The sequence below is a fragment of the Lynx canadensis genome, chromosome C1, assembly GCF_007474595.2.
Source record: "Lynx canadensis isolate LIC74 chromosome C1, mLynCan4.pri.v2, whole genome shotgun sequence".
Lineage (NCBI taxonomy): Eukaryota > Metazoa > Chordata > Mammalia > Carnivora > Felidae > Lynx > Lynx canadensis.
The window spans coordinates 110,116,881-110,138,905 of NC_044310.1; the positions used below are offsets into that span (position 1 = coordinate 110,116,881).

Genomic DNA, 22,025 nt, shown 5'->3' on the forward strand with positions numbered 1-22,025 from the left:
TTTTGTTGTTTTTTTTTTTTTTTTAACTCTACTACAGCTGTTCTCAAAATGTGGCTCCAGACCAGCAGCACCAGCTTCAGAAATCATCTGGTTTCTAACAGATTCTCCATTCTAGCCTGGATCAAACAGTCCAGTCAGATTTGATCCCCACAAGGACTGGATATCAGAAAGCATGGGTCAACTAAACCAAAGTCCAATCTACGCCAGACTAATTAAATTAGAATCATAAAGGAGCAGGAAGCAGGCATCTGTATCTAAAACCTCTAAGGTTTTAGTGGTATATCTAGATATATCAAGATATATAACCTGCCTGGCTACATATATCAACTGTAGAGGTTCTTTCTAAAGACAAGTTAATCTTAAGTCTAATCATGAGAAAACAACCTAGACTATGGGACATTCCACAAAATAATTGGCCTGGACTGTTAGAAAAAAGGGTCATAAGAGACAAAAACAAAAAAACAAAAAAACAACAACAAAAAATAAAATAAAATAAAAACAAAAAGCAGGGAACAGTTCTGGATTTAAGGAGACTACAGAGACACACAGCAAAGGACTGCAATGTGTGATCTGGACCAAATCAAAGAACAAAACCATTTTCAAAGGTCATTACAGGGGCCTTAGAGAAAGGTGAATAGGACTGTGTGCTACTTACTATCACCGTATCAAGGCTAAATCTCTGAAATATGCTAATGGTAGAGATACCCCAAGTGTTCAGGAGACACATGCTGAGGAATTCAGACATGATGTGTAATGATGTCTGAAACGGACCTTCAAATGGTTCAGGAAAAATGTGAGTGCATGTATGCTTGTTCACAAACATACACATTGTATATACTATACATACATACACGACCCACAGGTAGATGACAGATAAATGTGGCACAATGTTAACAACCAGAGAACCCAGGTTGAAAATATTTGGGTGTTCACTGTAATAATCTTTCAACTATTCAGCAGCTTTGAAACTTTTCAAATAAAAAACTAAAAAAAACAAAAGGCAAGAACTTCATAATACTAAACTTATTTTTATTTTATTGAAAACAAAACCATTTTCAGTAAAAGATGAACGATACAAGTGTTCTAACAACCTGCGTTTATTCTTATCAGAAAATTACAACTGATCTGTCATTAAATGCTTTCTGTTTTCTAAAAGGGTACTGTCTAAATAAATTTCAGATTTAGAAATAAACGTCAGTGTTTATGCAACCAAGATCCCTTTATGAATTCTGCATATGAAAATGCGTATATATGAAAAATACACCGTGGACAAATTTGCCATTCCAGTAAGAACTATGTACACACTTCACATGGAAAAATAAAGGAGATGAGATACAGGCAACCTTAAGAGTTTATTCAAGAATATGCATGAATTCAACATTAACTCTGTACCTATGTCTGTCTTCAAAAAACTGGTACTCGATTCTTGCATCTCCTTTTGGTTGAGCCGACAGGAGGGCATCCACCTTCATGACCAAGTCACTTGCCCTGAAAGACATGGTTGGTGAAGATTTAGCATCTCTTTCACCGAAGGTTTTTCCAATTATTGCTGAACATGATATAATCAGCCTAAGTAGTGAATACCAACAAGACAGTTTGAAGAATGTACGAACTTTTTACCAACAGGCACGCATGAGAAAAAGTACGATTTTGTAACTGAGTAGTTTCATAACCTTGAAAGAAGACACCGATTTGCCCATATGTGAAATGGGGATAGTAGTACCTACTTGGTATGGCTCTTGTAAACATTGCACCAGCTCAACAGAAAGCACCAAGCTCAGGGCCCATCCCGTAACAGACTGTCAGTTTGTGGTATTTACCTTCTCCCTCACCCGCTGCTAAACACCTCTAATAGTTTTTATGATTATTAGAGTAATAGTTCACTGGAAAGAATTCAGAAAAAAAATGAGAAAACAGATATACATATAATGCCCTTATCAAGAGTTAAGCACTGATGACATTTTGGTTCATAATTCTTCTATATTTTTAAACATATATAAATACATATATAATCATAAGTGGGATTATATTATTTAGTAACCTGCTTCTTCGTTTAACAATATATTGCAAACATATACTACAAACATATTTTTGTTAGCTAATAAACACAGGGTGCATCAATATTTTCACTAATATGTTTATGGATAGGTCATAATCACCAACTGGCTAGCGAACATCCAGGTTGCTTCCTATTTCACTATTACAATCAGCGCTGCAGTAAACAATGTAGAAAAGTATTTCTGCTTTCCCTGACCCTTCTAAAGTTGATTTCTAACTAAGGAAGATCTTGAACTAAATCAGGAGACTTATAAAAAAGGTCAAATCTGCTGAACCAAGCACTGAATTCTAAGAATTCTAAAAAACACCTGTAACTATGTGAACTGGAATCAAGCCTATACATTTTCTCACTGAACCAAACAGCTATATCAAACTACCTCTCTGGTACTTCTCACTACTGACTCTGAATACATATAATCCAGGCCACTTGTTTCCTGTGATGTGTCAACACTGTCACAAAACATGCCAAGGGATGCTGGGTTGTATGGACTTGGCTGAGCAGGCAAACAACAAACTCCCTAAAAGTTCACAAAGCACCCTGATCAAACAGCCCAGAGCTGAGCTTCAGAAAGCTAAGGATGGCCTTGTGGCTGCAGGTCTGGGCCATGAGTGAAAGCTGTGGCTGTCAAAGCGGGCCACTCCAAGGTGGCGCAGCTATGGCACTACTGAAAGCCCTAGGCAAGCAAGGTAATTCTGAGAGCCCGAATAGTTTTAGTTTATCTTTAGGTAGCCCTGGGACTACCTTATTTCCCTCAATCCACCTAGGAGAGACCCAGAGCCACTTCTCTTTAGTAAAAGGCAAGTCTCTGGTGCACAGTCTGGCAATCATGTAGTCCACAAAGACTTCACAGAGAGAGGGAGTGGTCCAAGGACACACCACACCAAGCCTATGCCCGTGACATGATGGCTTCGAGACATGGGAACACCTCCTAGCCTGCATCAGAGAAGTGTTTCATAGGCCAGAACAAGGGGTATCACTGAAAAGCCACTGAGGTAGAAGGAAACCTCCTTATCTGTAGCCCCACTACTGACTGAGATGAAAAAAGATTCCTTCCCCTATCACACAAGGCTTGGCAAAGAGACTACTCTGGCAGCTATCGAGGTCAGTTCTTCACTAAGACATGTATCTTAAACCCTGTGGCATGAGGGTATGTGAAAGAGATGAAGAAAAAAAACAGAACTTTTAAATTGCGTATCCTCCAACTACTCATCAAAGAACACTACAAATGAGTGAAAATACAACTCACAGAATGGGACAAAATATTTGCATCTCATCTATCTATAAAAGATCAATAGCCCAAATATTTACATATTTCCACAGAACTCCTATAAGTCAATAATAAAAAAACACACAATTAAAAATGTGCAAAGTAGGGGCACTTGGCTGGCTCAGTGGGCATGAAAGTCTTGATCTCTGGGTTGTGAGCTGGAGCCCCACACTGGGTGGAGAGATTACTTAAAAAAAAACAAGGTACAAAGCACTGAATGGATATTTTTCCAAAGATATTCAGATGTCATCACTAATTGTTAGGGAAGTGATAATCAAACCACAAAGAGATACCACTTCAGATCCATTAGGGTATTACCAAAAAAACCCAAAAAAGAACAAGTATTGATGAGGATGTGGAGAAATTGGAACCCTTACACATTACTGATGGGAAAGTAAAATGGTACGTCCTCTGTGGGAAAACATGATGGTTCCTCAAAAAATTAAACATAAAATATATCCCTCCTACTACATTCATTTAATATTTAATACAAGAACCATGTGTATATGACCTATGGGCCCTCGTTATGGGTCCATAATGGACCTATGGGTCCACACCAGGGACGTGGACCAGTTAAATAATTCATTTTCTTCCCATTGAGAAATAACTCATTAAAATACATTAGCTAACAAGAACACTGAAAGAATTAAAATAAATATTAAAAACCACAATAACCAATTCATCACCTATGCAGGACACAAGAGAAACAACTCATTATTCTATGCTAATAAATAAAGGAAAAGAAGCATTTAGCCCACTTTCCTTTCCTGAACAAAATAAAACAAATGAGAGAAAGTACCTCTTTACAAAAGTATTCCAAGGTTAAAAACAAAAAACAAAAAACTAAAAAAAAACCCTCACCTCACCCCTCTACTTTTGCATATGTTTGAAATTTTCCACAACCAAGAAAAAACAAAACGAAGAGACCTACTTCAGTTCTTTAAATAAATTAACTTGTTTCAACAGAAGCAAAAGTAAACACCTGAACTGAAAAGCATTATTATACGCTCAAGCTGAAAATAAAACACCATGAAATAGGAAGCACAAGGAATGTTCAATTAACCCAGCCCCTAGGTATGCACTAATTAATTTCTTCCATGGCAAAACGTACACATCTTCTTCTACCCGAAGCTGTTGAATATGGGATTTGATTTTCTGTCCTGAAGTTTTTAAGATGATATTTTCTAGGAGGTGGAAATCGTCTTGATTAAAGAGTTCACCGTCGTCCAGCGGCCCAATGATCTGTGAAGAGGAGCAGCATGGTCAGTGCTAGAATCAGCAAGCTGTAAAGAAGCCCTCTGTGGTCGTCTGGCTATCTTAGAAGCCTATCAGGGTAAAGACCCAAGACATGTATACATCTAATAAAATCAATGAAAAAGGCAAAAATTAAACCCAAATCAATTCATCCAGTTATTTATCAATTCCTCAACCACACAGAGTGTACACTTGTATATGTCACAATATTTTTAGTCAGCAACTCTGAAGTAAAACAAAATAGCAATAAAGTTTTCATTAATTCTCACTGGATATAAATAATAAAACTAAATGCAGTGCAGTGAAGTTTTTAAGATGTTTTTAAGAGATGCAGTGTGGTGAGTGACAGACAGCAGAGATTTCACCCTCTGTGCTAAGAGTTTCAAGTTTGGTATGCCCCTCTTGGCCCCCCGAGTCTCATGTCTATGGCTGCAGATATGCATGAAAGAATCTAAGCCTGCACCAATGAAGTTCACAGAGACTGCACAACTATGAACACGGTCCCCACAGGGGATGAATACTTCACAGATCAAAACTTTATCAGCTTATTCTCTGAGAGACACCACACTCTCGTCACTATACACAGGACAGGACATAATAAACAGTGGGAAGGTTTTACACAAGAACACTTGTAACAAAAGCAAGCCTCCTCTGAAATCAGGGTGCAGAAATTATCATCAGCACTGCATAAGCCCCATTCCCCTCAGGAAAAGAGTGACTCTGTTTGAAAAGTTAGTTTACTAGCTTCAGGGAACACCGCCAACACTGTTCACTGATCTAATTTGAGGTCAAGCTTGTCTCAGAACAAAATCCTCACCCTTCCATTGCTGATCACTGCCCTCTGTCCCTTCTTCAGCTTCAGAACATCCCTGCAGTACATGGCATGAGACAAAATGAAATCCATTTTGGAAGACTCAAAGACCTCTTTAAAAAGACTGAAATCCATGCCCTAGGAAAGTAATTGTTATTAAGGAAAAGTAATTGTTATTAAGCAAGCCATAAAAATGAATAATCATAATGAATAAATCACAAAATACTCTTTTAATGGAAAGTCAGAACAAAATTTTAATAATTAACATTATGATGTTTCAATTCTTCACTCTTCCCATTTTCCCCCACCCTCCCACTTATCAAGTAATGCTTATTTTCTGTTCCTATTCTTTTATGTGATTGTTCAACTGGCAAATTATTCATCACACCTTTATTCTGCATTTTAAAATCTTGCTAATTTCAAGGGTCTTTTTTCTGACTGAAACATCAAGTACACCATCATTTTATAAGAATTTTAAAACTACAAAACAGTCCAGGGCCGCCTGGGTGGCTTAGTCAGTTGGGCGTCCAACTTCAGCTCCGGTCATGATCTCATAGTTCGTGAGTTCGAGCCCCACGTCGGGCTCTGTGCTGATAGCTCAGAGCCTGAAGCCTGCTTCAGATTCTGTGTCTCCCTCTCTCTCTGACACTCCCCGGCTCACACTTTGTCTGTCTCTCTCTCAAAAATAAACATTAAAAAAAAAATTTTTTTTTTGAAAACTACAAAACAGTCCAAAAGGTAAGTAACTTACATGATGAATACATGTGGGCCTATATCAGAATACATCAAGAACACATAAACCCCTAACTTTTAAGAAACTTCAATCATTTTGCTATATAGACAAATCAAAATATTGCTCATCTTTTAAAAACTATATAAAATATAAACTTATATGAATCATATAAGATATGAAACTTTATTTAAAAATATTAAAAGTAGTGAACAGAATGTGGCAGAATTGTTATTTCTTGGAAAGATTCTTCCAAACTAAAAGAAATCCTCTGAAACTCAGTACTAAAATAAAAAATCCCGATCATGAACAAGATGCATCAGCCCACGGGAGTGAACTTCTGTGGAAAGTAACAGAACAAGGCAGCCCTATGCAACACACAAAGACTTACCCCAACAGAGAACCCCCCGATGTCAGCTCCTGCAGCCAAGGCCTCTGCAGTCTCCTCCTTGGCCATTTTTGTGATGAAGTTCTTAGCAGAGTTGGACGTCTGTGTTTGGAGAGCTGCCCAGATGGCTCTGGAGATCTGAGTGTTCTTATAACTTATATCTTCACTAGGATTATTGATCATGCTTATTCTAACATTGTTACTGGATTTCTATTTACAAAAGGGGAAATAAGAGTTATATGGTAGATGTTTTAAAATTAAAAAGTGGCATTAACATCAGTCATAGTCCAGTAAGTAGCAAATACAATCTCTCTTAAAAGTGTTCAGCAGTTCTCTTCTGCACACAGAATAAAATTAAAATGCTATAGCCAGGCTTTCAAACCCCTACATGAACTGGTCCCCAGCCTACCTTTCATTTCTTACCATCCCTGAAAATACAGCTCCATTACAGACCATCAGAGTCCTGTATTCCCCAAAACACTTTGTATTATTCTAACATACTCCATGCTTTATGTTGGCATGCAAATTCCAAGTCTATCCCATCTTTCCTTCCCTCAGCCCAAACCAATCTTCAGGCTTCTGTTCAAACACCTCTTTGTTCACATGGCCTTTCCAGATTCCTAGTAAAAATTGATCTCTCCCTGATTAAAAAGACAATAATCCGTGTGGGAGAAGAGATCTGGGACCCATAAAACCTTGTGTCATGACCATAAGCAACAAAAATTCATACTAATGTGTTATCTAAAGACAAATACAAAAATAGTCATAGCAGCTTCTTCAGAATAGCCCCTAACTAGAAAAAGATGACATTGTCCATGAAATAGATTAAACAAACAAACAAAACTTTGTGGTATAGACATACAATACAGCACAGCGAAAACAAACTAACTACCACTATTGGTAATATCATGGATAAATCTCAAAATGCTGAGTAAAGAAAACAAACATATATAAGATTCCATTTAAATAAAGTAAAAAATAATCAAGAAGAGGGAACAGGGAGCAGGGTGATGGCTTTCAGGAATTCAATAATTCTCTATTTCTTGACTGAGATGGTGGCCACCTGGGTGTTCCCTTTGAGACACTATGTATCTTATGATTTGTGCACTTCTTTTGATCCTATATTTTACTTCAGTTAAAATATTTTTTTTTTTTTAATTTCAATTCTCAAGGCGCCTGGGTGGCTCAGTCGGTTAAGCATCTGACTTCAGCTCAGGTCATGATCTCACAGTCCGTGCGTTCGAGCCTCACAGTGGGCTCTGTGCTGAAAATGCAGAGCCCACTTCAGATCCTCTGTCTCCGTCTCTCTCTGCCCCTCCCCCACTCTCACTCTCTCTGAAAAATAAACATTAAAAGAAAAAAAAAAAAAGAATCTATTCCCTTAAATAAAGTCTGAACACTCCAGTCTCCTCTCTTTTCTCACCAGAAGACAGACCTTCGAAGAAACAATGCTCCTTTCCCTCAAGCACTAAGACAGCAGGACAGCTGCCTTCCGCATAGAACAGTAACATCAGTACACAGAGTGGAGGTGTAGACACTTGCCTGATGTTTAATAGCATCATACAGTAACTGTCTTCCAGAAGGGCTATCAAAATCTCCAACAATCCAAAAAGTTACAGGCCTAATGAAGGAATCGTCTGTATAAAAAGAAAACAACATACTGAGTCGGAGGGAAAAAAGCACATTCCACGTTTCAGTATTGTTCTTAAGCCAAATGATTTCTGAAAACCATGCAAAAAATAAGAAAATGTATGTTTAATAAAAATACAAAGCAGAAGTAGTGAAATTTCTCTACTAGAACGAAAGCAGGGTAACCTTCCAATTGGCTTAATTACAAGCTAGGAACATGCACTTATTAATTCTACTATGGTTTAGGCATCTGTTAGCATGTACAATGAAACATGTGGGTAACAGATCACAGTCTTGAATCATATGGATTTGTAACTTTCTGAAATAGAATTCTTTGCAAACATTTACACAAATTTTGTCTGCATTTGAAAAATTATCTACTGTTATCCACAGGTTCTAGAAAGGTCACAATAAAGTATCAATAAATTCTAAATCACAATGCTGCCTGAAACCACATAAGATAATTACAAAAAGAAACAAAACATTCTAAAGTTTAAAGTTACCATAGATTTCCTTGGAGGACATTCCTAGACAGAGGTAAAGGAAAAAGAGTAGAAGAAAATGTCATTGCTATAACTGATGCCTACCGTAAAGTCAAAATTTTAAATAATGTCTAACATGATCAATCTTCTCTCTGCTCCGTAGTCCCCCTAATGGTACAGCACTGTTCCAGGCCCCTCAGAACCAATTTTCTTGAACCAAATGGAGCAATTGTTTTTATTCACATAGATCTAGGAAGCCAGAAATTCTCTCTAGGAGAAGACTAAAGCATAGATAAAAATAGCTGCCTAGGGGCAATGATCTCACAGTTTATGAATTTTAGCACAGAGCCTGCTTGGGCTTCTCTCTCTCTCTCTCTCTCTCTCTCTCTCTCCCCCCCCCCCAGTCCTCCCCCGCTTGCATAGGCATGGGCATTCTCTCTCTCTCTCTCTCTCTCTCTCTCTCAAAATACATAAATAAGCATTTAAAAAAAAAAGAGCTGCCTTAAATGACAGTCAGTGCTCTGAAGGAGTAATAAGTGGCTAGAGGGGGAAAACATCTGTCTGCCATTAAAATATCATTTCACATAACTTTAGCCTAACTAGCTGATTCCATATTAAAATCAGTTTTAAAATATGCACAAGGATTCCTAGAACCAAGTTTATCCTATAAACCCTAAAAAAATTAAATCAGTGTTGTCACTGAAGAGGTAAGTCAAACTAATCTGCAATCCATTAACCCATGTTTACATCATAAATGTTTTCATTTTTAAATCAAGAAAATAAGTTTCATTTGACCTTAATATCTAATATAAATTTATAAAAACATTTGAATTTTCAAAAACATACAAAAGAATTTTAAGTAGGTATTTCCTAAATTCAAATCATTGTAAGAAATAATGAAAGAAATTATGGAATCTCCAATACACTTAAAGATTCAATTACTTCTACAAATACTAAAAAAAAAAAAATGCTGAATCCAAGATAAGCCAGAAATGGATTACCTTTCTTTGTCAGATAGTTCATACTATTGGCTATAGCAGCAGTTTTGCCTTGGGAATCCAAGACAGTAAATCTGGCATAGTCATCCACAAAAAAGTTATCTGAAAAAAAAATTGAAACAGATTTATAATTAACATGCCTAATTCAATCCAATGTTAATATTCAAATAATAAACTGATTTGACCATAATACAAGATTTATAAAAAACACATAAGTGAAATCTGTTGTTTCATGTTTACTGAACAAGTTCACAAGACACCTACCCATTAATCACATTTTAAGACACAAAGTTAATAAAAAATGGACACATCCCATATAACTTTCATGTATGTATATACATACATGCACCACTTTAACGGTTTATATTTATTCTATTCCACCCCTATGACTCTACAACTAGAAACCAATCCCTTAATAAGATCCCCTAACTCCTTGTCTCCCTTCCATAGTCGACACACCTGAGTAAGCCCTTCCCCATACCACTGGGCGATGGAGGGCAAGAGGGAGAATGATGGGAGAGAAGATCTAAGACTCTGACTTTCATTTTTTACACGTCTACCAAAATAATACAATTTTAGCTTTAATACAAACAAAAGGTCATTTTCATTCTTTTTAGACAAGTCTCTTCTCCAACTAATGGCCTCTTATCAACCATTTTTCCTTGGGTTACTCTAGCTAAAATCCCAGTTTCATCGACTCATTCATTTGATCTGAACTACCCAGTAATTTCTTCCTACCTACAAAATGGTCTCTGTTCTGTATAATAAACCCTCTATGTCCAAGAATGTCCCCAATCTTCTGCATTACTGTGTTCCAACACAAATGCCACTCTTCTCTCACCATCCTCCAAGCACAGCTGGCTTATCCACCCCACCACCTATGTGTGTCCACCCATGCACCATCTGTCCTTTCACTCAACCAACTATGCCTGGGGCCTACTATCCTTCCAGTCAGGATTCGAGTAAAATGAAAGCAATGCGAAGTAAGAGCTCATGACATCATGCAGGGGAGGGGAAAAGGCTCCAAAGGACTTAAAGCCTTGAAACTTAGTATCCTTCTAAGAAGGTCCCAGGACAACAAAGGCCAAGGGCAGGGTAGGTAATAGAGCTAGGACCACTGGGTCAGAAGGATGCCAGCTGCTCCTCCAAGGACAGCTCCAACATGTTCATGAGGCAAACTGCATTTTCGGCCCTGTGAACCAGCATCACTTCACAGCTGAGCGCTACAACATTTAGTGGAGAAAGGTACCCCAAAACACGGAACTGTTGTGCTCCTTATTCAGGAGTACTCCAAAAAGAGCTCTTTACAGTTTAATTTTAAATGATGGAAACAACAAAAACTTAGAACAAAGACTCATAATACTGCTTGATTTGCTCTATTCAAACTTGTGGTAAAAAGCTAAAACCTAACTATGAAGAAACAGTTTATCTCACTCTCTAACCACTTCCTTTTTCAAACAGAAGCAGAGAGATGTCCCTCTTCCTCTAAAAGGAATTTGGTTTCAAGTTGATTAAAGACAGCTGCCATAAAGGAACAACCACACCTTGGAGCTGTGTGTATCACACCCACCACAGCAGCAAAGGCCCTTGGCTTGGACTTCTCTGTTATGCTTATCTTTCTCACCCAGTGACATCCCCAGGGCGAGTGACAACAGCTCCACCTCATTTCCAGCTATTTGCTGAAGTGGCCTTCAGAGTCACAAGGAAAGGCAGAAGGAAGACACTGTTCACACAACTACCTCTGGAAAGGTATTCTTGTGGAAACAACGCAAACATCCATCAACTGAGGATTAGGTAAGCCAAATGTGGACTGTCCATATAAGAAAACATCAGCCATAAAAAGGCATGAAGTACTGAGACATGCTGCAACATGGGTAAACCTTAATAACTTTATGCTGAGTGAAAGAAGCCAGTCACAGAAAACTTGAATTATATGGCATATCCAGTAGAAAACTCCCTTAGAAACAGACACTAGGTCAGCGGTTGTGAGGGGAAATGGAGAGTAGCTACTAATGGTTACATGATTTCTTCTTGGGGCAATGATATATATTCTAAAATTAGACAGTGATGATTAGACAACTGAGAATACGTTAAAACTGTGTGCTTTAAAATGTGTAAGTTTTCAAAAGGCTGAGTTTTGTGGCATGTACACTATATCTCAATGAAGGTTTATTTTTAGACAGGTATTCCTAGCTTCTCAGAGTAAAACCACCTGAGGTGTTCGTCCACATCACTGCTGGCTGATTCTAGAACAAAGATGAAGAAAAGACAGCTGCTTAACAGCTCTACAACTGTAAAAAAAAAAAAAAAAAAAAAAAATACAGATGTAGTCTCATCACCCAAGGCCTGTTTAACCGGCATTTAAAAGACAATGGATTTTTTCAAAGCTTACAAGGATTTATCTATATAAACTTGGAGAAAATTCTTGTGAATTTAGAGGCTAATATTATGAATTAAAACATAAGATTGTGTCACAATCTTAGGTTATCTTCTGAACATTACAATCCAACAGATGCAAAGGTTCTGAAACCTAAATCAAAAAAGGTCCAAAGTTCTTCCTGAAATGATCCTTACTGGTTGCTGTTAAATCCAGGTATTCTCGCTCAGATGTCAAAATCCTCGAATTGATTCGTGGAACAACATTTGGCTGATTCATGATATACTCCACCACATCCTGATCATGGGACAATTCACCCTAAAAGGAAAAAAAGAACTGGTGGGAGTGGAACGAGCATTAAACCAATTACAGCAATAATCATTTATTAGGCACTAAAAAGCATTAACTTTATACTGGTAAGAGCCAAAAACTGAAGTTCTCATGTTATAGGTCCCTATCACTGCCAAGCACAGCTTGACATGTTATTTATGTACATTACCTTTAACTCTGCATCAACACGAAGCCAATGTTAGTGACATCCATTTTAAAGATGGAAGCTGAGGTATAGAAAGGTGACATACCTTACTCAAAGAGCTAAGGGGATCCAAATATGAAATGCAAACCCATGTTTCTGTGGTCTCTCCACACATCACTGTTCTTCCCCCAGAAATAAGCAAACTCTACAAACTAGATAAAAGTTAACATTAAAAAAAAAAAAAATCCATCCTAAGATCTGCTCATAGTTAGCCTCTCTCCAAAGGAAAAAGGCAAATGCCTTCTCTTAAGCACTTAACGTATTTTATAAAAATCACTACAAGCTTTTTGCAACCTCAGGCATCCAAGTAATGCTACGTTTCCAGAGTCACAATTAGACAGCAGGGAGGAAAAATCACTTATCGTTTTCTCTTCCTTTTCATGCCTCTCAGATATACAGAAATACTTGTACTCCATGAAGTGATCTCAAATCGAAGCGTAAATGGCTATGGAAACTTGCAAGTTCTCACACTCAAAATATTTCATACAAAACCATATTTTAAAGCGATTTTCAAGGAAGAGATAGATGTGACTCAAATATACACAGTCAAGTCTAAAAAACTCCAATCAGTCATCTTCTGTGGCTACTGATTATCCCAAGAAAGAGAAATCATATGCAAATTCTCAAACTAAACTAATAATGAGTCTATGAACCATCCATACAACCCAACAGACTTACAGAGGTACTAGATGACTTAGTAGAGATGTACACCCCCATGTATACAACTTTGGTCTCTATTATAAATCTGAATTGATTCCAGTTAGAAGCCTAGCCAGCTGAGGGAAAGCAATTTGGCAACATCTATCAAAATTTTAAACGTACATAACTTTGGATGCAGCCTGTCTATACACACACACACACACACACACACACACACACACACACACACACAATGATTATTTCTAAGAGAAGATGAATGGCAGGCAAATAGGAGTGAATGGGTAAGTTTCTCTTCATTTATACCTCTATACACATTTTGAATTTCATACCATCTGCATATTGTACCTTTTTACAGTGACTCTAATTCAAAATTTTAAATGTATCATACCCTTTGACAAAACAATTCCAAAAATTGATATTTCTCAAAAAAAAAATAATAAGGTACAAAGATACACATATGAGACTATTCGCTGCAGCACTATTTATAACAGTACAACTTTACAAGCAATGTGCAATATCAGGGGATGAAATAAATGATTGTTCATTCTTTTTTTTTTTTAGTTTATTTATTTGTTTTGAGAGAGAGAGACAGACAGAGAGAGAGCACATGAGCTAGCATGCAAGTAAGGGGGGGCAGAGAGAGAGGAAGAGAGAGAGAATCCCAAGAGGACTCTGTGTCATCAGTGGAGAGCCCAACACAGGATTCAAACCCATGAACTGTGAGATCATGACCTGAGCTGAGATCAAGTCAGACACTTACATGACTAAGCCACCCAGGCGCCCCAATTATTGCTCGTTCTTAAAAAACTATGCAGCAATCTAAAAGTACTGACATAGAGCTGTATGTTCAGAAACACAAAGCTAAAATGTATTCAATTAGAAAGGTAAGCTAAAAAATACAAATGTAAACATATATTTCAACATACATGAAGTCACAAAGAGTTATTTCTCTAAGGACTGAGATGAAGGGAAGAACTTTCATTTTTACTTTACACACTTGAATATTCTCCCCAATTTAGTATCTTCTAAATATGTACAGGAGCACATATGACTTATGTCATAATATTTAAAACAAAACTTTCTTTAGCTAGACCAAACCAAACTTCTCACTGGCAATATAAGGAAAAACAGAGGAAAACTAGCATTCAAAAAGGGAATATTTGAAAATGACCATTCTTTTAAACAATAGGTATGTTGGTGTCTAAAAACAGAAAACTCTTCTGAATTTTTACATCCAACAATGTTGTAAAAGAAATGGTTTAAGTGGATGCTGGAAAACAAAAATGTTTGAATTATCTTTCATCTTTTTATTAATATCACTTGAACAAAGAAAGTAATTATCAATTCTTCTAGACTATTCTTAACTTTGGAAAATTAAGCCAAATGCATTCAAATAAAAACTATGTTTTCATATTTTATTTCAGTAGCTCCATGAATAATAAATTCCCTAGTAAACTACCAGGATAGGTCCTCATTCATAAGGAGACATGTAATAGAATTTAGCCAACACTTTTTATGTTTTTTGGGCTTGTTTTAATAAATGCACTAACAATCAGCACAATAAATAGCTTCTTTTAAAAATATATTTCTGGTCTTTTCAACATATGGTGCTGGAAAAACTGGATACCCACATGCAAAAGAATGAAGTGAGACCCTTACACCATGCACAAAAATTAACTCAAAATAGATCAAGGCTGCAACTATAAAATTCTTGGAAGAAAACTTTGGAGAAAATCTTCAAGACATTGGATTTGACAATGACTTCTCGGCACACCAAAATCACAGTCAACAAAAGAAAAAACAGGTAAACTGAACTTCAACAAAACTCAAAACTTTTGTGCATCAAAGGACACTATCAAAAAAGTGAAGAAGACAACAGAATGAAAGAAAATATTTGCAAATCACATCTGATAAGGGATAAATATCCAGAATATGTAAGAAACTCTACACTTCAACTACAAAAAAAAAAAAAAAAGCCTAATTTGAAAATGAATAAAGGACTTAAATAGACATTTCTTCAAAGAAGATACACATATGGCCAATAAGCAAATGAAAAGATGCTCAGTCTCTTTAGTCCTTAAGGAAATGCAAATAAAAACCACAATAGGATACCACTTCACACAAACTAGAATGGCCATTATCAAAATAATAGAAAGTAGGGATACCTAGGTAGCTCAGTCCCTTGAGTATCAGGCTCTTGATTTTGGCTCAGGTCATGATCCCAGGGTTGTGGGATGGAGCTCTACTCGGGATCTGTGCTAAGCTTGGAACCTGCTTAAGATCCCTTATCCCCGCCCCTCCCCCTCTTCTCTTTCCCCAGCTCCCTCTCCCTAAATTAAAATTTTTTTCAATGTTTATTTTTCTGAGAGAGAGACAGAGCGGGAGCAGAGGAAGGGCAGAGAGAGTCAAAATCCGAAGCAGGCTCTAGGCTTTGAGCTGTCAGCACAGAGTCCAACCTGGGGCTTGAACCCATGAACCGTGAAATCATGACCTGAGCCGAAGTCAGCTGCTTAACCAACCGAGCCACCCGGGCACCCCTCTCTCTCTCTAAATTAAAAAAATAATACATTATTTTTTAATAACAGAAATTAACAACTGTCAGTAAGGATGTGGAAATAATGAAATTTTTGTGTATTTGTTGGTAAAAATGTGAAATGGTATGGCTGCTATAAAAACCAGGCCAGTAGTTCCTCAAAATGTTAAAAGAATATCCATAAAATCCAGCAATTTTCCTAGGTATATACCCAAAAGAATTGAAAGCAAAGACTTGAACAGATATTTATACACCAATGTTCACAGCAGCATTGTGAACTAGCCAAAAGGTGGAAACAACCCAAATGTCCAAAACATGAATGGATAAATAAAATGTAGTATATACATATCATTCCATTTTATAGGAAGGAAATAAATTCTGACATGCTACAACACATATGAACCTTAAAATAAGCAAGACACAAAAATGACAAATATTCTATGTGACAGAAGCCAGCAATGAGGAATTATTATTTAATGGGTAAACGGTTGCTGTTTGAGATGATCAAATATTCTGGTGATGGATACTGGTAAATACTGCATAATACTGAATGTACTTATTATACCTCTATGCATAATTTAAAGTGGTTAAAATGATAAACTTTTATGCTTTATATATTTTACTACGATAAAAATACTGTATGTGAGAGTGACATTCAGCAGAATGATAGAGTGATGATCTCTGAAAGCCCCTCCTCAAAAAACAAAAAACAAAAAAATCATCAAGGACACTAGAAAAAAATCATCAATTTTTTTCAAAACTCTGGAAATTAACCAAAGGCTTGCAAAATTCCAAATACTTTTATTCAAAATATGGCTAAATCCTGGTAGCAAAAATAACCTTCAAGACACTTTAACTTGCCCTATTGCTATCTACCTCTCCCAGCTACACAGGAGTCTTGAAAACCAGTAACTCTGAAATAAATGTAAATACCAGCAGACTAGGAATATTCCCAGGTGCTCTCTCCAGTTGAACTGAATTAGATCATACTGTGCCAACAGCTTTTTCCTAGGTATCTTTGTCAAAAGAATCAGGAGCAATTGTTTAATATCTCAGTTGCTTGAAGTGGTGACAAACATTGGGCTCACATGAAGTGGCAAAAACATAAAAGAAAAAGCTTGGGAATGAGATGTCCATAACAGGTTTTGAAAGGCTCTCACATATTCCTTGGAATCTAAAAGGCCACATGCACAGTGTCCAGGGATGTGTTTAAGCTCAAGAAAAATCTTAGAAGTCCCTAACGTTCTCACTTCTGACTAACCTGACACTGTTCAAGCAAGAACTGAAGGCTACGGCAGAGTTGTAAACTGCCTAGGGAAGGCTCAAGGAGCACCCCAACATGTATACAAACACTCCTGGGGAAAAACAGGAGACTTTCTTAGACTCTCGAATTTAAGAAAATCTCTGTTTATTCATTAGCTGACCAATAAGTTAACAAGCAGAGACTTACGCTACATGGGACAAAGAATACAGACTTTAAAGAATTAGCACGGGAAAGTCACAAAACAACCACTCCAACAACAGACCCTGGTAAGGCAGAGACCCTGATTTCTAGAAGTGTCACATTATATTAATGAAAATGCCCAGTTATCAACAAAAATTTAAAAGACATACAAAAAAAAATGACTATATGGCCCACACTAAGGAAAAGAACAGTTAGTATATATAGTTCCTAAAATAGCCCAAGTATTGGACTTACTCCACAAAGACTTTAAATCAGCTATTTTAAATATATCCAAAAAACTAAAGGAAATCCTGTCTCACAAACTAAAGGAAACTTTGGGACTTACGACTCACCAGAGTCTCTTTATTAAAGAGAAAGAGGGGTGCCTGGGTGGCGCAGTCGGTTAAGCGTCCGACTTCAGCCAGGTCACGATCTTGCAGTCTGGGAGTTCGAGCCCCGCGTCAGGCTCTGGGCTGATGGCTCAGAGCCTGGAGCCTGTTTCCGAGTCTGTGTCTCCCTCTCTCTCTGCCCCTCCCCCGTTCATGCTGTGTCTCTCTCTGTCCCAAAAATAAATAAACGTTGAAAAAAAATTAAAAAAAAAAATAAAAAAAAATAAAAAATAAAGAGAAAGAAATTATGGAAACGGACCAAATAGAAAAACCAGACTTAAACATACAATAACTGAAATTAAATATCCACTAGAAGGACTCAATAGCAGATTTTAGCTGACAGGGAAAAAAAAACACCTCAGTAAACTTGAAGATATGTCAACTGAGATTACCCAGTCTAAGCAACAGAAAGGAAGAGACTTGTGGGATGCTACAGAGTATCAATATACATATCTGTCCAGAAGGAGAAGAAGGAAGAAAGAGACAGTTGTGTAATAAAGAATTTGTCTGGCTCCCTTGTTAAAGTAATCTCTTAATCCTGGAGTTTCCTGAGTAATAGGAGTGGCATCTTTGTTACTCATGGTAGGCCCCTCAGACCATACAGTTTATACTAATAAGGTGACTCATGGTGGGCCTTTCAACAGTTCACACTAACGAAACAATTCAATGAAGGCTGCCCAAGCCAGAAAGACCAACCATGCAATTAGAGGTTTGGGGCTATAGTATCAGTCTGAACTCCGGCAACAGCAAAGAGGGGCTAGAGATGGAATTCAATTACATAGCCAATGACAATCAATCATGGCTACATAGGAAGCCCCAGTAAAAACTCTGGACACCAAAACTGGGCTGAGCTTCCTTGGCTGGCCATACCCCATGCGTTACCACACACCAATGAACAGGAAGGATAATGTATCCTGACTTCGTGGGGAGAAGATAACACAATCTTTGTTTGGAACCTTCCCAAACCTTGTCCTATGCACCTCACCCTTTGGCTGGTTCACATTTGCATTACTGTATCATCGTAACACAAATTGTAAGCATAGCATTATCCTGAGCTCTGTAAGCTCTTCTAGCAAATTACCAAAACTGAGGAGGATATTATGTGTCCCTGCATTTTTATCCAGTTCATACTTATTAAGGGTGACCGGGGGACCCCCAAACTTGTGCCCACTGTCTGTCTGAAGTGAGGGCATGCTTGTGGGAAATTGTGTCCTTAAACTGTCAAATTTGGCCTAACTCTGAGTAGTTTGGTGTCAGAAGTCATTACAGGCAGAAATACTACTAGAAGAAATAATGACTGGAAAGCTCCTAATTTTGATATTTAAGAAATGTAATGTACTCCAGTAGGAAAACTCATAGTTCCATACCTAGACATAATTAATGACATGTCAAAAGTGAAACACAAAGAAAGGATCCTGAAAACAGAAAAGAGACTCTTAACCTCATGAGATTAACAGCTAATTTCCAAGAGAACCCAGAGATCAAATGGCAATGGAATGACATATTAAAAGTGCTAAAAGGAAAAGACAGTCAACCAAGAATTCCATATCCAGGCAAACTATCACTCAAAAGTGAAGGATAAACAAACACATTCCCAGAAAAACAAAAACAAAGAATTTTTCACTGGCATATGTAACCCAAAATAAACAGTAAGGAGATTCCCTGAAAATGAAAAGGCACACAAGATAATAAACTGAATCCCTACCAAAAAAAAAAAAAAAAAAAAAAAAGTACAAGTAAACGTAACTATATAGGTAAATATAAAAAGGGTCTGAATGTATTTTTGTTTGTAACTCTTTTTTCTATTTCACTTATGCGACAACAATAAAAGGCAACGCTTATAAACTGATACTGATGGGCATATAATAAAGATATAATTTGTATGACAATAACAACATAATGTGGGGAATAAACAGAGCTATGTAAGAGCAAGGACTTGGTACACTAGTGAAATTAAGTTGGTATAAAAAATTTAACAACTATAGGGGTGCCTGGGTGGCTCAGTCAATTGAGTGACAGACTTCAGCTCAAGTCACAATCTTACAGTTTTCAAGTTCAAGCTCTGCGACAGGCTCTGTGCTGCCAGCTCAGAGCCTGGAGCATGCTTCAGATTCTGAGTCTCCCTCTCTCTCTGCCCCTACCCCACTCACACTCTGTCTCTGTCTCTCCCAGAAATTAAACATTAAAAAAAAAAAACTATAAAAACATTACATAAAAATCATAATATATCATATCAACAGATAAAGGACAAAACCACAGGATCACCACAGAAAAAGAATTTGACAAAAATCTAACACACTTTGATGATTAAAAAAATTCAATAAACAAAGAACAGAAGAAAACTTCCATGAACTGACAAAGGGAATCCACAAAAACCCATGGCTAATATACTTACAGGTGAAAAAGTAAAGCTTTCCCCCCTAACATCAGGAAGAAAACAAGGTTGTCCATTTACAGTACTTTTATTCAGTATCCTACTAGGAAGTTCTAGCCAGGCAATTACACAGAAGGAGGAAGAGGAGAAGGAGGAGGAGGAGGAGGAAGAGAAGAGAAGAAAAGAAGGAGGAGAAGGAGGAGGAGGAGGAGGAGGAGGAGGAGGAAGAGAAGAGAAGAGGAGAAGGAGGAGGAGGAGGAGGAGGAGGAAGAAGAGAGAAGAAAAGGAGGAGAAGGAGGAGGAGGAGGAGGAAGAGGAGAAGGAGAAAGAGAAAGAGGAGGAGGAGGAGAAGGAAGAGGAGAAGGAGGAGGAGGAGAAGGAGGAAGGAGGGGGAGGGGGAGGGGGAGGAGGAGGAGGAAGAGAAGAAGGAGGAGGAGGAGGAGGAGAAGGAAGAGGAGGAGGAGGAAGAGGAGGAGGAAGAGGAGGAGGAAGAGGAGGAGGAGGAAGAAGAGGAGAAGGAGGAGGAGGAGGGGGGAGAAGGAGGAGAAGGAGGAACGAGGGGGAGGAGGAGGAAGAGGAGGGGGAGGAGAAGGAGGAGGAGGAAGAGGAGGAGGAGGGGGAGGAGAAGGAGGAGGAGGGAGAGGAGGAAGAGGAGGGGGAGAAGAAGAAGGAGGAGGAAGAGGATGAGGAGGAAGAGGAAGAAGAGAAGGAGGAGGAGGGGGGAGGAAAAGGAGGAGGAGGGAGAGGAGGAGGAGGGGGAGAAGGAGAAGGAGGAGGAAGAGGATGAGGAGGAGGAGGAAGAAAAGAAGGAGAAGGAGGGGGGAGGAGAAGGAGGAGGAGGGGGAGGAGAGGGAGGAAGAGAAGAAGCAGGAGGAGGAGGGGGAGGAGGAGGAGGAAGAAGAGGAGAAGGAGGAGAAAGACAAGGAGGAGGAGAAAGACAAGGAGGAGGAGAAAGACAAGGAGGAGGAGAAAAAGAAGGAGAAAGAGAAGAGGAGGAGGAGGAGGAGAAGAGGAGAAGGAGGAAGGAGGGAGAGGAGGAGGAGGGGGGAGGACGAGGAGGGGGAGGACGAGGAGAAGGGAGAGGAGGAGGGGGGAGGAGAAGGAGGAGGAGAAGGAGAGGGAGGAAGAGAAGAAGCAGGAGGATGAGAAGCAGAAGGAGGAGGAGGAGGGGGAAGAGGAGGAGAAGGAGGAGAAGGAAGAGAAAAAGGAGGAGGAGGAGAAAGAGAAGGAGGAGGAGAAAGAGAAGGAGGAAGAGAAAGAGAAGAGGAGGAGGAGGAGGAGGAGGAAGAGCAGGAGGAGGAGGAGCAGAAGGAGAAGAGAAAGACATCCTGATTGAAAAGGAAGAATCAATACTATGTTAGATGACATGCTTTTGTCATCATCTGTAAGATGACAATATTTTCCACATAGAAAGTTTCAAAAAAAAAAAGGCTATTAGAATAAAATGAGTTCAACAAGATTGCAGCATATAAGATCAATATACAAAAATCAATTGTATTTCTATTCACTATCAATGAATGATCCAAAAATTAAGGGGGCACCTGGGTGGCTCAGTCGGTTAAGCATCCAACTCCTGATTTCAGCATGTATCATGATCTCATAGTTCTATGATTTTGAGCCCCACATTTGACTCTATGCTGAGAGTGTGAAGCCTGCCTGGGATTCTCTCTCCTCTCTCTCTGCCTCTCCCCAACTCACAAAGTGTCTCCCTCCCACCTCCCTCTCACTCAAAATAAACATTTTAAAAGTTTTAAAAATATTAAATTAAGGAAATAATTCCACTTATAGCATCAAAAGGACAAAATAATGAAAAAAGTGTAGACTCCTTCATTGGAAACTACAAAACATCACTGAAAGAATAACAAGACCTAAATAAATGGAAATACATCCTGGGTTCATGGGTTAGAAAATTCAATATTGCCAAGATGTCAATACTCCTCAAACTGATCTACAGATTCAATGCAATTCTTATCAAAACCAAACGGTCCCTTTTGGCAGATACTGACAAGCTACTCCTACAATTCATAAAAAAAATGAAGGGGACACAGACAAGCCAAATAATCTTTTAAAAAAGTAAAAAAGAGCAAGAAAAACC

General features: G+C 38.2%; 1 protein-coding gene across 2 annotated transcripts in view; it reads right to left on the bottom strand.

Annotated features, from left to right (window-relative positions):
* The window catches only part of UGGT1 (UDP-glucose glycoprotein glucosyltransferase 1), a 112,698-nt gene that overhangs the window by 36,365 nt on the left and 54,308 nt on the right, over positions 1-22,025 (bottom strand). The window contains exons 19-26 of one of the 2 annotated variants that reach the window (XM_030324168.1): positions 12,193-12,313; positions 9,622-9,720; positions 8,642-8,665; positions 8,052-8,146; positions 6,513-6,719; positions 5,398-5,529; positions 4,438-4,568; positions 1,393-1,488 (exon numbers count right to left, since the gene is read on the bottom strand). In XM_030324168.1, coding sequence (XP_030180028.1) covers positions 1,393-1,488; positions 4,438-4,568; positions 5,398-5,529; positions 6,513-6,719; positions 8,052-8,146; positions 8,642-8,665; positions 9,622-9,720; positions 12,193-12,313 — 905 coding nt within the window. The remainder of the gene's footprint in view (positions 1-1,392; positions 1,489-4,437; positions 4,569-5,397; positions 5,530-6,512; positions 6,720-8,051; positions 8,147-8,641; positions 8,666-9,621; positions 9,721-12,192; positions 12,314-22,025) is intronic. The other variant, XM_030324169.1, reaches the window with a different exon arrangement.